Raw genomic sequence first — 16,430 nt, 5'->3', positions numbered from 1 at the left:
AATGCTTTACAAACATTTAATACAAGCAATCCTTGACTAGCAAGTTCCTTTCACTCTGAATTAATTTACAAAAAAAATCATATTTCCTTAAAACATTGCAGCAAACAAATCAAATAAAAAAGAGTTCTTGAAAAAGAAATGACTTCAAGATTCCTGGTAAGAATTTATTTAAATTTAGCTGGGCATGGTGGCACATTCCTGTAATCCTAGGGGCTTGGGAGACTGAGGTTGTAGGATCTAAGTTCAAAGCCAGACTCAGCTACTTAGTGAGACCCTGTCTCTAAATAAAAAAATAAAAAAGGCTGGGGATGCAGTTCAGTGTTTAAGTACCCCAGGGTTCAATCCTTTGTACCACCCCAAAAGTTACTTAAATTTAAAAATAAAATTCTCATTGCCCTAACAGTCTCTAAGAAAATGGATGTCTGGTCTTTTCATATAACATAATCCATTTAATATAAATGATCTAATATTTAATCTAATTCCCTTATGTAGAATATTAGGTCTAGTTCTCAATTTTCTTTGGCAAAAACAGAATTACTTATCCTACATAAGAACTAATTAGTAGTAGTAAAACATCTAGGACTTATAAACAACTGAATGTGGTTTTTAAATGTTAAGTCTAATATGTGTTAGTTTATTTATTAGCATGTAACTCTTCTAAGCTTCTTTTTCCATTATGGTTTTTTTTTTTTTTTTTTGGGGGGGGGGGGTACCAGGGATTGAACTCAGGGGCACTTGACCACTGAGCCACATCTCCAGCCCTATTTTGTATTTTATTTAGAGACAGGGTCTCACTGAGTTGCTTAAACCCTCACTTTTGCTGAGGCTGAATTTGAACTTGAAATCCTGCCTCAGCCTCCTGAGCCGCTGCGATTACAGTCCACCTCTCTCGGCTTCTATTATGTTTTGATCAAAAGCTCGGTGCTTTCGGTAATTTCAGCTCATTTCTGTGAGATTCCTCAAAAGGATTGGAAGATGAGATGAGATGCTCAGAAAATGTATATCAAATTGTTTTTAGGGCTTTAGTTTTTCTATCCTCAACACCATGTAGTCTTACAATTCAATAACCTGAATTCACTCATTTTAATTATCAAACACATTTTGTTCTTTATAACACTATTTTTTCAACTTATTACTATCATTTTACCTTTAACTTATAGAAAAGTAGAGGTAAAAACTTTCATTTTTCATTATAGTGCAGTAACTCATCCTGGACTAATTCTCCTGCCTAGATAAGAGTCAAGTTAACTGTTTTTGGGCAATGAACAATAAAAAGTATAAAACTGCTTTTATAGAAAAGGGGAACTCACGAGATAAACTTCAGCTCAGCATGAACGTAATTTCCTAAACACAGTACAGTATATTAGAGTTTAAGTCAAAGAGGCAGAGCTTATAGTTCAGGCAGCCTACAGCTTGGATCTGTGGGATGGGGCACCAGAAATAAGGACCTATGTAAAAGGCAGGAATTGGGGTTCAGAAACACATGTGAAGTTCCTTGTGACTATCCCAAGGCTGAACTAAAAATAGCAGAGATAAAATCCTATTATTAGAGAGTACTTGCCTAGAGGCTGAGTTTAGTCAGAAGAAATCAGATAATGCTGGGATTGGAGGCTTAGTAATGAAAGAGAAAAATCATTACCCATTTATTAACAACTTATTGGCATTACCCCTTATTAACAACTTACTGGCATTACCCACTTATTGGCATCCAGTTGAGAGTCCAGAAAAATGTGTTAGGAAGGTTTTGCTCTAGAACAAGGCCACTATTATTGTGGTTTGGATCTCTAATGTCCCCCAAAAGTTTGTGTGTTGAAGACTGGGTTCCCAATGCAGCAATGTTCAGAGGGGAGGTTTTTGGGCAATGATTGCATCATGAAGGCTCTAACCTCATCAGAGAGTTAATCCATTTTATGGGTTAAAAATCTGAAAGGACAACTAAGAGGTAGAACCTGTGGGAAGGTAGAGCATGGTTGGATAATCGAAGTAGGTCATTGGAGGTATGACCTTGGAGACTATATCCTGTCCCTATTCTCCTCCTTTCTTTCCTTCTGTTTCCTGGCTGGCATGAACTGAGAAGTCTTCATCTGCCATGCCTGTCTATCAGGATGTTCTGCCTCACCCCAGGCCCAGAGCAATAGAGTACGTCAACCATGGAGTGAAACCTCTGAAATTGTGAGCCAAAATAAACTTTTCCTCCTTTAATTTGTTTCTTGTTAGGCATTTTGGTCACAGTGATGAAAAACTAAAATAACTACTCTAGAATTTAAAACCAAGCCCTGATAATATGCACAGGGGACAGTTTTGAGACTGAGTCCTATCAAGCTGGAGGGGCTTAGGAAACACTGGGATCTGATATATTCCCCTATTCCATTTGTGGGCGTGGCACTGAGTAATAACCAACTATCACTGCAAAAGGGCAGAAACATTTCCATCCTAGATCTCAGGTAAAGGAAGACTGCTACTAAGGAAGGAGCAGAGGCTGTCTCTGAAAAAGGAAAACTGCTTGGGCCCAAGACCTGGCAGTGTGAAACAGAGGTCAAATGACACTGTGGGAAGAGCAGGAATATTGAGAAAGCGTCATACTTGAGCTCTAGAAGAATAGGAACTTCCAAAGACAAGGGTGTATTAGGAGAATTGAGAAACTCCCTCTGCTTCCACTAGAAGTCTTGTAGAGAGTAAAAAATAACAGCAGTGAAATCCAACTTTGAAAAGAAAACAAATTACATACACTAGAAAAGTCTGTTGACTTCTCATCAGAAACAATGGAGACCAGAAGAAAAGGGAATGAAATCTTTAGAGTGGGAAAAGAAAAATAAAACTAAAACTCAATTGCTGAATGGGACACAGTGAAAATCTTTCAAAAATAGGAATGAAATGAAGACATTTTCAGATAAATAAGAGTTGAGAAAATTTGTTTCCTGCAGATTTGTAATAGATAAAATGCTAAAGAAAACAGACTGGCAGTTTCTTAAAATATTAACATACACAAACCATACTGACTAAGCAATTCTATTCCTAGAGAAATGAATGCATGTCATACAAAGACTTGAATACAAATATTTATTCTAATTTTATTCACTATAGCCTTAAACTAGAAAGCACACAAATGTCCATTAATAGGTGAATGGATAAACTATGGTATAATCTTACAACTAAATACTATTCAATAATAAAAATAAATAACATGCAACATGTTGAATCTCAATATGGTTTTTACAGCATGGTTGAAATCTCAAAAAGCATTTTCTGAGTTTCTTTAAAGAAGTCAGACACCTAGGGATTGAACAGAGAGGTTTTTTACAACCTGAGCTTTTATTTTTTTATTTTGTGACAAGATATCTTTAAGTTGCTCAGGGTCTTGCTAAGTTGCTAAGTCTAGCCTTGAACTTGCAGTTTTCCTGCCTCAACCCCTTGAGCTGCTGGGATTACAGGTGTGTGCCACTGCACATGGCAGAGGTAGATTATTATTTCCATTTATATGAAGTTATGGAACAGGCAAAATTAATCAAGTAATAGAAACCCATTTAGTACTCACCTGGATGATTAGGCTTTGGGTAGGAGGACTGCAAATTTGTTCAAGGGAATTCTGTGGATGTTATGTTCCTTTTCATGACTGGGATAATGGTTATAGAGGGAACACATTTTTCAAAGTCATTGAACAATACACTTTAAATGTGTGCATTTTATTTAATATGACATGGTGCTGATTTTAAGAGATATTCTCTTCAGAGTTGTGAAACATTACCTGTATAGATCTGTCTTGTTATCAAACCAATCTGACAAGACCCGAAAGGTAAAGAGGGGAAATCGCTGATGAAGAACATGAAAGCTCACATTTTCAAAGGTGTAGTTAGTTAGAGCCACCTAAAAGAAGAGAATAAGACCCCATTATAGTAATGCTTATATTTAATGTAGTGAATTTTGTTCTAAAAGATTTGAATATCATTTTAAATTTTTCATAGTAGATATAAAAGTTATTTTGTAAAAATCTGTATTATAACTAAACCACAATTAAGTCAAAACTACATATAGCTTACTAGACAAAAATGTTCATTAAGAAATTAAAAGCAGGCATTCATTGTCCTCCCAAGAATTACATCAGTAATAGTAATAAATGCACAAGCATTCCACAGCCTCTTAATTTCATTTCAAAAGCAAAAGACTAAAAAAAAAATGACAGATGTATTTACCATCTTCAAAATGCATAGGTAAAAGCTATATTAATGAGAAAATACTGAAAAAGGGCCCAAATTTGCCTCTAGGCTAGGTCATCTCTCAGAAATACCTACAAGACAAAAGCAATCTAGACAATGTCAAGTATTTTAATGCAAAGTGGAAATTAAGGAACCAGTAGTCCCCATTCTTAGGTCAGCCTGAGATTCTGGGGAGTAGTTCAAACAGCACATCACATTTTTAAATTACATTATAATTTTAAAATATTTACTTTCTATTTCTGTAGCCCAGGAGTTAAAAATGAGATTAAATGTTAATCTTATTCTAGTGCAGTGACCCAAACTGGTCTTACTTTATCTACAACTTCTGCCAAACACCAGAATAAACAGTACTGGGATGCAGCATACTTCATAACACATCACACACACGCACACCTCGAAAGATTGCAAAAAGGTAGAAAAGACAATAGGATAAAGTAAAAAAGACAACCAGATTACAGGAGGATTGTAAAATTGCTAGTAGCAGAATGAAAACACACACTGAAAGGAATAAACAACCGAACAGATTCTACTATAAATTAAGTCAGTGATATGGAGCGCAAACCCAAATAGCTTTCTCAGAATGCAGATAAGGACAAAGAGATGAAAATGATGAAAGAAAATTTATGGGGAAGACACACAGAGAAAACAGTATACAGGGAAGATAAAAGGAGAATGGAGAATTAACATATATAGACAGGTTAGGTTCTTAAAGGAAATGAAAAAATCTAAATGGTCCAAATCTAACCCTCTTTATTTATAGCTGGTAGGTATCACTTTAATTTCCTCATGCAAATATCAAATTTATATTTTCTTAATTATTCACTGTTGAATTCTCCTAGATAGCTATTTTACACTCTTCAAAAAGTCTCTCCAAGCTGGGCATAGTGATACACACCTGTAATCCCAGCAACTAGGGAGGTTGAGGAAGGAGGAACGCAAGTTCAAGGTCAGCCTCAGCAACTTAGTGAGACCCTGTTTCAAAATAAATAATAGAAAGGGCTCGGGGAATAGCTCAGTCGTAGAGTCCCTAGATTTAATCCACAGTATCACAAAAAATAAATTTAAAAAAATTCTCCGCAATCCTCATCTTTATCACAGCAGGGATTCCTAATTTACTGAGAAAACTGAAGCTATCACAAGAGACTGTTCACAGATTCTCATTGTTTCATCTGTTTGTCTGTCAGCATCTACACCAAAAGGTTCTGCCTTCCTCCCTACTGTGGCAGAGGAACCAGCAATGCTCCTACATTTCCTAAAATCAGGCCTCCATCTTGGATTAAAGATGGCATTCCATATTTATTGAATTGAATCAAGTTTGTTTCCAACCCCCTTGGCAAATTCTTTGGTGCTGGGGATTGAACCCAGGGCCTTGTGCTTGCAAGGCAAGCACTGTACCAACTGAGCTATATCCCCAGCCCCTTGGCAAATTCTTGAAAGGCCAAGACTAAGTAGATAATCCAGAGGCCTTTAAGTATAATCTTCTGGGCAAGGGTTATTTATTCTTTCATTAAAGTAGCTAAATAGTTCTTTAAGAGGCAGTGTGTTCATCACTCGGAAACAGTAAAAATTCTATGTTCAAAATTTCAAGACAAGTGAAAACTAGTATATTAAATATTTTTTCAGTCATAAAGAATAAAATTATGTCATTTGCAGGAAAATGGATGAAACTTGAAAGCATTGTTAAATGAAAGAAGACAAACTCAGAAACTCAAGTGTCATGTTTTTGCTCATAGAGAAAGAAAGAAAGGAAGATACATATATATACACATACATAGAGTGAGAGAAGAGAGAGAGAGAGGGAGAGAGAGAAGGAGGTTGGTTAGATATGAAGAGTAGAGAAAGGAGCCTAGAGGAAGGGAAAGGGAAGATATGGGGTGAAACTGACAAATCCTATTTTCTATTGTAAGTGTGCATACACAAACATGTAACAAACATGTAACAATGAATCCCACTACAATGTATAATTGTAAGGCAATAAAAAAACAACAAAACCCCAGAATTTAAAAACTCAAACTAGGCACAGGAAAGATACTCCTTCTAACTATAAACTATATTTGGCAGTACAACTGTTGAGTAGACGTTTTAGAGAAAACAAAAGGGTTTTACTTTCATTTAATATACTTTTATGAATTTAAATAGTTTTATATAATGACTTTTATATAATTTTTATTTATTATTTACTTATTTTTGGTGCTGGGGATTGAATTCAAGGCCTTGTACATGATAGGTAAGTGCTTTGCTACTAAGCTACATCCCTAGCCCCTATATGATTTTTTAATAAAGAATAAAGAGTAGTTTGTGAAAAGAAAATCATGAAGATACAGATAAAAGATACAAATTAAAAAGGAACCTCTGGAATTATTCAAAGGGAGAATACATAGTTTGAGGGCCCTATACTATGAAGAAAATTATCAAGGGCAGCTTCTGTGCAAAGTCATTACCTAGTATTTTATGAAAATCACCAAATTATCAGGAATACTCTGGATTAGGAAAAACAACAACAATAAAACCTAACAAGATAATTGGCCCCAACTAGGAAGGGAGAGAAGGAAAGAAATATCCAACTCCTATTTTTCTCACAGGTGTTCCTCACATTTTATAAATAAAGATCAGAAGTATATATATTTAGCTTAGATTAACAGAAAACCTTTCTCACTGAATATTCAGTTAGACCAGAGAAGGTACTGAACTTACAGATGAAAAGATCCCTGAAACTAACGTTCGAAAATTTGCGTTTATATATTTATGTGTTTATCACAGGCAATATGAGTGAGACTACAGTTTGAAATGTATGATGGAATATCTACACCAAACCTCTATATTGTCCACATCCTACGCTATGTCACTAGGAATTATTTTGAAGTCCTGAAAGTATTTTAAGAACAATTCAATAGGAGAAAGCAGGCAACTTCAAGGATGTAAACATTATCTAGAAAATCATATGATTTAGACTTTCACCTGGATTTAAGTGCAAAAATAATGGAATTATAGAATATTCAACACATAACACAGTGTCTTATCATAGCTATAGACTTTTTCGTTGTTGTCTTAGACATAAATAGAAAAAATTAAAATAATACAATTAAAGTCTAAAACCTGTAGTTTTGCATTTTAGAAAGTAGTTATTTATGAATTGACCTAAGTAAAATAATAATTCACAAAAAATTAAGTTACAGAGTAGACTATACTAATACTCTATAATGATTCAATTTTTATACTGATCTAATTTCTTAATTTCAAAAATTTTAGATAAAACACTACCTCATTTCTCATGATTCTCCAGAGATTTAGTGTAATTCGGCCAACGATATTTATCTCACTCATTGTATCTGATCCATAGTCATCTCTTTCAGCTGCAAATCTGTTCTCTATTTTGTCATCTATAGAAATAAATATAGACTTTATTAGAACTCACAGAAAACAAACTTTCAGGCAAATTATGCCAAAGTAAATGAGAATGATAAAAATTAAAGATGAAGATTAAGGGTAAAATGAAATTCACAGTCTATATTATATTGGACTAAGTAATCATTTTTTTGACTAATAAAAAAGTTTTCTTCCTTAAATTATGAAGAAATTTTGTGAAATAAGTACATCTGAAAATACCAGTCTTCTTTCTTTACAGTGTTGCCCCCTCAGTATCTGTGGGGGATTGGTTCCAGGATCCTCTGCAGATACCCAACTCTGTGAACCTCAAGTACCTATATAAAATGATTTAGTATTTGTATAAACCTATTCATAGCAATATACTTTAAATCATTTCTAGATTATTTATAATACAATCTACATTTCTAGGTGATTTATAATATTTAATAAAATATAAATAGTTGTTATATTGCATTGTTCAGGGGGATAATAGCAATGAATAAAGTTCATACATGTTCACCATAGATGAATTAAAAAAAAAAAAAAACTAGTTTTGATCTATGGCTGGTTGAATCCATGCATGCAGAACACTTGGATTTAGAATCCATGGATAACGAGGGATGTCGGTATATTTAAATAATAGACCCATTCCTGTTTAAATATGGTGATTTCTGCTGCTACTTTTATAAATACTTAATGCTACAGCATTTATTAGGTTTTAGCATAAAAAAGGTCCATTGATAAAAATTGGTCATTTCTTGGAAGAAATGATAGTTTTTAACTTAAAAACTAAACAATTTTCTGAAAATCTGTTGACATCAATTAATGATGTTCATATTTAGCATGAAATTCTCAACTGTATATGGAGATGAAATGTTCCTCCTAGAAAAGAGAGTTCTGAGCCCAGTTTCTTAGGTGATTTTACCTAGAAAAGAAATTATGTGTTTCTCTTACATAATAATAATACTATGTATAGGTGAATGTTGTTGATTAAAGGCAATGGAATAACAAAAATATTTATCATATATTGCATATCTATTATATTCTGTGAACTTTATTGATGTTTCTTTTATTTAAATGCAACCACAAATTTCATTTGGCCTTCTAGAAAATTCTACTCAGAAACATTAAATACTGCCCCAGGTTATACAATAAGAGAACTAGTATTCTAAACCAGGATTACCTCACTCCAAAGGTCATGTACACTTAGCTACCCAACTCTATTTCTTACTTTATGTTAAAGAGACAATGTTTAAAAGTTGCCTTTTTTTTTTTTTTTTTTTTCATTTAGCAAGAATGCTTTTATAATGTTTACTCTGATCTCAGGCATTGCTCTAAGTATTTCTAAGTAATCATTGTGTTAGTTCTATTATTATTTACAGTTTACAGATTAAAAAACTGAGGCATGGTTTGGTAAGTAACTTTCTGACATCTAGCTAGACAGTGACCTAGCAAGGATTTCTCCAGTCTCTAGAATTTGTATTTTATACTACTACTATGTTGCCTCCCTAATTACCATCTGAAAGGATATAACCTCCCTGCCCCCCCCTCTCTTTTTTTTTTTTTTTTTTTTTTTCTTTTTTGGTACAGGGGATGGAACCCAGAGCCTCATGCATAATAGGTAAGCACTCTAACACTGACCAAAATCCCCAGCCCAGTACATAGCTTTAGTCATTCTTCTGGTCCAAATTATATGCCTTACATGTTAGAACTAATTAACTAAAAAGCCCATCTGAACACTAGTGCTACTTCTCCTATCCTAATAGGTGTTGAAAAACAGATGTATTTCTGAAATGCGAAAGACATAGAAGTTACAAAAAGTTTACACAATGAAAAACTCAAAGTATCTCTGCCTTTTCATTCTAAGTTTTTGCAAAGTGCAAAATAATTACTATCCTTAAATCTTCCAGCTTCAAACTTTTCATTTAAATTATCAACATTTAAGTCATTTTATTGGAGTCATATCCTCTGGGAGATGGTCTTCTAATTAATTTTATCAATTTTATATTTGATCATTTAGTCCCCCAAAGTATATGTTATTTTGTTTGAGTAAGATTTGTGGTGCACCTAAAATAAATACATTAAAAATTCTGTACTTATAAAGAAAACAAAAATATGAAAAGTGACTTATAAGCTGTAAGTAATTTGGTATGAATATTAATGTCTCTCCTCTGCAGTTAGAATCAAACCTTTGGAAACAGTCTTCACAATTCATGCAATTTTTTAGCCTGATATTCAAAAATCAATGATAAATAGGTTAACTGTTAATATCTTTACTCTTCTTGTTCTTCCTTAACCAACTGAATGGGAAAAATAAACCAGACAAGTACAATAAAATATGGTATATTGAGTCAAAGAAATATTAATCAGCTTTGGCATGACTATGAAGACCATCTCATAATACAGGAAAATACTTATGATAGGATGATGGATGAAGGAAGCATAATAAAAATGCAACCTTTGGTATAATTTAAGTTATATTAAAAAGACTTACATATGAAAAATGACTGAAAGGAGAAAAAAGATCCTAAGAAATACATTAACAGTAGATAGAGCTATGAGAATGGGGAATTTTTTTTTTAACCTTTCTTGATTTTCAAATTTTTTCTATAACTAGGTTGTATCTAGAACTTAACACAATTTAGTATTAAAAACTGAGCCAGAACAATAGTACTTTTTAACATCTTTCCTTTGTCTACTTTATGACAGCTAAACCACAAAACATTCACAACTCTACATACCTGGTACTCGAGAGATCATCTGACATAAGTCAACACTTAAAGCAGCAGCCCTTTGTAAGAGATAGCCCCAGGAATGCATCTGAATCTCATAACCTAGCAGAATATCGGGATCATACCTAAAGAAGGAAGGAAAAAATTAAACAAAGGCCACACGTTTGGACATTTAACCAAAAGAACTCATTTCTTCATGATAGAAGGTATGAAAATAAAAATATATATTCTATAATGGATTGCAGATGGGGAAGGGATGATAGAGTAGTTCCTACAGAAATTTTATATAAGAAAAGGATGGGTAGAGTACCTGAATCGAACTTAACTTTTGTAAAATGAGCATAGTTTTACTAGGACTGGGTATTTGATGTGACTTGGGAAAGAGGCTGATGGAAATTGGGGTGGGAAGCCAGATGACTACCACTGATGTATATGAGTGATGGTACAATTGAGAATATGATATAGGTAGAAAAGGGTGAAATGTAAAAAAGGCATTTGTGCATATGGTATTTGGAAAAAGATCCTCTAGGTCATTCTGTTGCCACTTTTCTCCTAATCCATACTGCTCTTAAATAGTTTTAATGCAGAGAGTGGAAAAGAAACACCTTCCTTTTCTCAATTTTAGTAATAACTTATTTCTCACACAAAGGAAGGCCAGAGTAATGACAACTTTGTTCTCTCAACATAAGAGGAAGATGATTTAGTTTAATGGTACGATGAAATATTAACAGAGATTAAATGAGGAGGAGATTCTTAAATGTGCTTACTGTGGGTACACAGTCACATGGGTAAAGATAAACTGACATCGTGCACCTAGCTCAGGAGTCTCTTTGTGGCTCCTTTTGGAACCTCTGTGTTGTGATCATTATGAAGAAATATCTGGTTACAGAAAGGAAAATAAACCTGAAAATTTACTTCAAAGGGAAAACTGCATGGGGAAGAAAGGAACATGAGTTTTGAGAGCAAAAACTATATAGTAGTCCTATGGAGAACCTCAAAATTACTCTATTTATTCTTTATAATAGCCAAAAACCTGAGTGAAATGTCAAAAAATATTTTTTATTTCGAAGTTCAATTTTAAAGCCAGGCACAGTGGTGTAAGCCTGTAATCCCAGTGACTCAGGAGACTGAGGCAGGAGGATCATGAGTTCAAAGTCAGCCTCAGCAAAAGCAAGGTGCTAATAAGCAACTCAGTGAGTCCCTGTCTCTAAATAAAATACAAAATAGGGCTGGAGATGTGGCTCAGTGGTTGAGTGCTCCTGAGTTCAATCCCTGGTACTACCCACCCCACCTAAAAAAAAAGCTGGATTTTACCTAACTAGTGACAAAGCCACTCTGAATTGTGGGATGTGTGGCCTGTTCAAATTATGTTACCTACCACCCCTAAGCCTTAGTTATTGTCTGCAGTATTGAATTATATTAATTTACTGCTATAAATCATCTATGGCTCTGTAAGTTTATGATATAACAATGGAGCATAAGCAGATCACCAAATATTTAAAACTGGTTTGCTAATATGTTATTAGACTTCCATAGATGCTTTTTAAAAGTCAGTGTTGAATTGCTTGTTTTATTGATCAATAAAAATTATAATGTTACAAAACTGTCCTATTTTAATTCTGGAATATTTAAGTGGCTGTTGTCAAAGGAATGAGGTACAAACTTCTGTATGAGTATTTTTCCCCCTATTTCTAAGGCCCTTTGAAAGTATATAATATAAATTTTAATATCTAGTGATCTGCTAAAATGATCCATGTTACACCACAGATTTGCAGAGTAGCCCTCAACACTGTTAGGAGAAAAAGATAAAGTATAGATTATGCATGTGTTTTTCTCCTTACAAATATGCTATAAATTTCTAAGAAAATGACTTAATAAACACTTAATTTAATAAAACAGTCAAATGGTTATCCAACTACATAAAAATGTCCTCTTATAGAGTGCTACATGAGTGGTATTTCTAGAATAAAGAACAAGACTGTGGTATGATCATGGAGAAGCAAGAAACAGTAACACGATAAGCAACAATGAAGTAAGGGAAAGAACTACGCAGAAAGGGAGCCTGGAAAGATCCTAGGGTACTCAAGAAAAGAGAAGTATCCCAACACTCTGCTAGGTCCTCCAACATAACACTCAACACTTTACCATATCTTTGTTGAAACTGACTTTATCATCTTGTCCATTAAAAAACTTCTTAGGGCAATTAAAGATGGTCTACATTTAGTACAGTGCAACTCCTTGTAAGGCGAGATTTGAGAAACTGGCTCTAAGGATCATTGGTCATGGGAGATTTTGAAGGATCTCACATACACATGAAAGAACCCACTGTTAATGGCTTTTTAAGTACTAAGGGAGAATCAGAACAGGCATCACAATGTGGCTATGGTCGACTTTGATCTTAAGAAACTGGAAGATTCCTGGAGTTTTCATTACATACATTTCTAAGCATTGTTAGAACATGAAGATGCCAGATTATTGTAAGCCTTTCCCTTTTAGCTCCTTTCACAGACAGTTATTCTAATTCATGTAAATCTCTCAATTCATGAAACATCTTGTTGCAAGAATTATTATTCCTGTCAGCTATTTATCCTGCTGTGGCATAAATACTGTTTTTGATAATGTTTTGAAAGATTTCAATTAAAAAGTTGTCTTTTTATAAACTACTACTACTCAGAAATGACTGCAGAAAATGAAAACAAAAAAGGGACCCTATGCTTCTCTTGATAGATTTATTTCACAGATTTTGTTCCCTTAGAATAATGTGGCAGTTGTTTCAATATTTTTCAGATATACTATGTATATGTTGACCTGGAGGTTCATTAGGCTTTTAAAATTTTTTTTCCTTTTGGATATATAGGACAGTAGAGGCTATTTTGACATACTATATATACATGGAATATAATTTATTCTAATTAGGATCCCTTTCCTGTGGTGGTACATGATGTGGAATTTCACTGGTGGTGTATTCATATATAAACATAGTCATAGACTTTAAAAGATGAGAAAACATCTATTTCAAGTTCAAAGGCCAAAGAAACTTTGCTTCTGTGAAAGTATTTGGTGACCATAACAAAGTCCTTCTGATTTGTTCTTTGATTTCTATACTCTATCAGGTTTCTAGTTACAAAAAAAAAAACAAGATTGGGTACATGGGATTAGTAGTGAATAAAAAAAAAAAAAAAACCTGGAGAATACAGAAGCAGCAGAAGTAAGAAAATGTTTTTCTTTAGGTAGATAGAGAAAAGCTACTTCACAGTTAATATTTTAAATAACCTACTAACATTATGAGATCAGTGTGGCCTAACTAGGGTAGTGATAATGGGTAGAAGGGTAAACAAACTTGAAACTAATTCTGAGGTTAAATAGGTAGAATGCAATGGATGCAGGGGAAAAAAGAGGAACCATAGTTTTTAAATCTAAATTAGGGAGACAAGTGAAAATATAAATTTATTAATAGTCCAAGGAAATGTGAAAACAATTGTTGACAAGAAGATAATGGATTTTATTTAATATCACTTTAGAGTGTTTTTCATATTTACCACCTGAGGAAATAAATATTAAGAATGGAAAAATATACTGGAGAATGCTATTGCTAAAGTATATTATTATATTGTTTGCATGTACAAATATGTAATAATGAATTTCACTACTATGTATAACTATAATGCACCAATTAAAAAAAATAAAAACAATCTTTACAAGTATGCAAGTATGTAACTACATTTTATCAATTTTTATATTTAGCAGCAGCACTGTACTTTCCCAGTTAACATTTAAATACAGTGTACCAAAAAATAAATACTATGTGTCAGACACCAAGCTGACTTTTATGTGCATTAACTTATCTAATTCTCATATATATTACTAATTTTACAGATAAAGAAACAAAAAGTTAGAGAGACATATAACTTGCTCATGACAAAAATACAGGGCTAGCTAACACCAAAGTCTATTTTGAGTAAGTACTCAACAAATGGGTTAAAGAATGGAATAATTATTTTGGAGAGTTGCCTGGACTAATATAAAGGATATTACAGAACTAAAATGTTAACTTGTTTTTTCTAATAGGTTTTTTCACTTTATCCCAGTTTCCTTAATGATTAGTATAATTCATTTCTTGGACATTTAAGAAAGTTACTACACTTGCAAATGACCAATAAAATTCTCAATATTTGCAATACCAAGTAATCCTAATGTTGGGATACACCAACAAGGAGAAGATAAACATACAAAGTATAGGAACTTATTGGATGTGTGCTAGTGCACAAGATGGTATTGATCAAAACCCTCATGTGTTACTTTTTCTAAGCTGTTTGCAGAATTAAATGTGGGCACTATAGCATCTGACATGTTGATGGCAACCTCTGTGAGGAGATATAAGGTACTGATATGACAAGATGCAAAAGGACAGGAATCTGTTCAGTCACCGGTGCTATAAGTAGTACAAATGGCTTCTCTTTTTTCCTCCCTAGAATCTAGGATGGGTAGAGTACAACATTTTTATGCTGTCATTTAACTTGATTTTGTTTTACAGAAAACACATTTTTTTGGTTTTCTAATTTTCAAAATGGTTTAAGTTAACCTATCTGGGATTCAATCAGATGTGGAGTTTATAGAATATTACCTTGATTTTTAAAGCAGAATATTGTTTTAGTCTTTATAGGAAAAAGAATTCAAATTTTGAACTCTGAGAGCAAAACAGAAAGGGGTAAGGCTAACAAAGGTTCAAGGAAGCTTTTATCTGTACATCGGAATCCAAAGAGTATTTTCTAGCTCATTCCTAGCAATGGGCAGAAAGCTTAAGTGAAAGCATTCAATATGGAAGTCCATGGCTACCAAAAGTTACACTCCTGATAAAATGTAAAAGAGCCTCTTATTTTATTTTTAAATTAAAATGATTTTGGTTGAAAGTCCTTTTCATAAATTCTGAAAAGATTTTATTATTAACCATCTAGACCAATTAGCAAACGATTAAAACAAAAAGAAAAACAAAACAACAACAACAATAACCAAAACCAAAACCAATACTACTGATATGGCAACTAGCTACCAAATTAGAAACTTAGTCAAGGAGACTCTTTTCCTCTTTCATACCCTCATCTATATTATTTGCAATAGCATGAAAAGACCAAACTAGAAAAGACCAGAAAAAAAAAAAATAATACCTCTTTATTATATTTGTAATTTCTTGAAAAAGTGCCTTCTCATCAGCAGCATATGTAACTTCTAATCCTGTAATTCCAGATCTGATAAGTAATGGGCTCTGATATCTGATATCTTTAAAAAAAAATGAGATAAAATGCTTATTATATATAACACTGTTATACTATATAACAGTATTGTATTATATAACATAAACTCAATATTATCCATTACTTCTGAGTGATAGTGTGCCATGGAAATATTTCAAATAAGAACATAGTCCCCAAAGTAAAAATATAATTAACCCAATTTCTTGAAAAAGTTCTTAAAAGGTTTTTACAATTAAAATATCAAATTTCATACTTTCAGTTATTCTAAAAAATCTACATTCACAAAGTTCCTAGATAACAGCATATCACCTGCAAAGAAATTTTATTACGTTGTTTCTATTCTGTTTCAAAGCTAAGAGCTTTGCTTAACAGAGAATATTTTAATCAGTGGTATGTTAGAAAACGTTTAATCACTATACCTCTTCAAGACAAAAAAGAAGGTCCTTTTTTTCCTGATGTTGTGCTTGTCTATTTCAAAGATGTAAAGACCTCCCATCATAGCTGATTACAAAATATAAAAGTGACATCGACTATTCTGAAAACTTAATAAATGGCTTTCAGTTGGTATGAGCCATCTCAACTACCTACAGCACTGATTAAACTTCAAATTCTTATATGGTTCTGCTCTTGCTAAGACTTCTTCCTCAATGGACTGAATTTACTTCTAATTCACTTTTCTGCATTTCAAATGCAAAGAATTACTTGAAATTTATAAAATGCTTGTATGGTATACTTTATAAAGAACCTTTTACCCAAAAGTATATGTATTTTGAAAGAGATATAAGCAAAGTTGGAAATTCCTTAAAAGTCTCTTTTTTACTTAATAGTACTAAACTTCTTAAAGTAAAGAGAAATAATGTTAGCGG

The 16,430-nt window shown here is 33.1% G+C and overlaps 1 protein-coding gene and 1 long non-coding RNA gene across 2 annotated transcripts in view; one reads left to right on the top strand and one right to left on the bottom strand.

Annotated features, from left to right (window-relative positions):
* REV3L (REV3 like, DNA directed polymerase zeta catalytic subunit) overlaps positions 1-16,430 on the bottom strand; it is a gene marked incomplete at its 5' end in the record, with an annotated part of 184,534 nt that overhangs the window by 48,980 nt on the left and 119,124 nt on the right. Inside the window, 4 exon segments of the mRNA XM_079149104.1 lie at positions 3,746-3,864; positions 7,476-7,594; positions 10,322-10,437; positions 15,478-15,589. Coding sequence (XP_079005230.1) covers positions 3,746-3,864; positions 7,476-7,594; positions 10,322-10,437; positions 15,478-15,589 — 466 coding nt within the window.
* Positions 1-16,430, top strand: part of LOC306666879 — an 89,547-nt gene that overhangs the window by 38,400 nt on the left and 34,717 nt on the right. The window lies entirely within an intron of this gene.

Source organism: Sciurus vulgaris (assembly GCF_902686455.1).
Source record: "Sciurus vulgaris genome assembly, chromosome: 7".
NCBI classification, from domain to species: Eukaryota; Metazoa; Chordata; class Mammalia; order Rodentia; family Sciuridae; genus Sciurus; species Sciurus vulgaris.
Note: the sequence above shows the minus strand (reverse complement) of the source record. Positions and strands in the feature narration are given on the sequence as shown.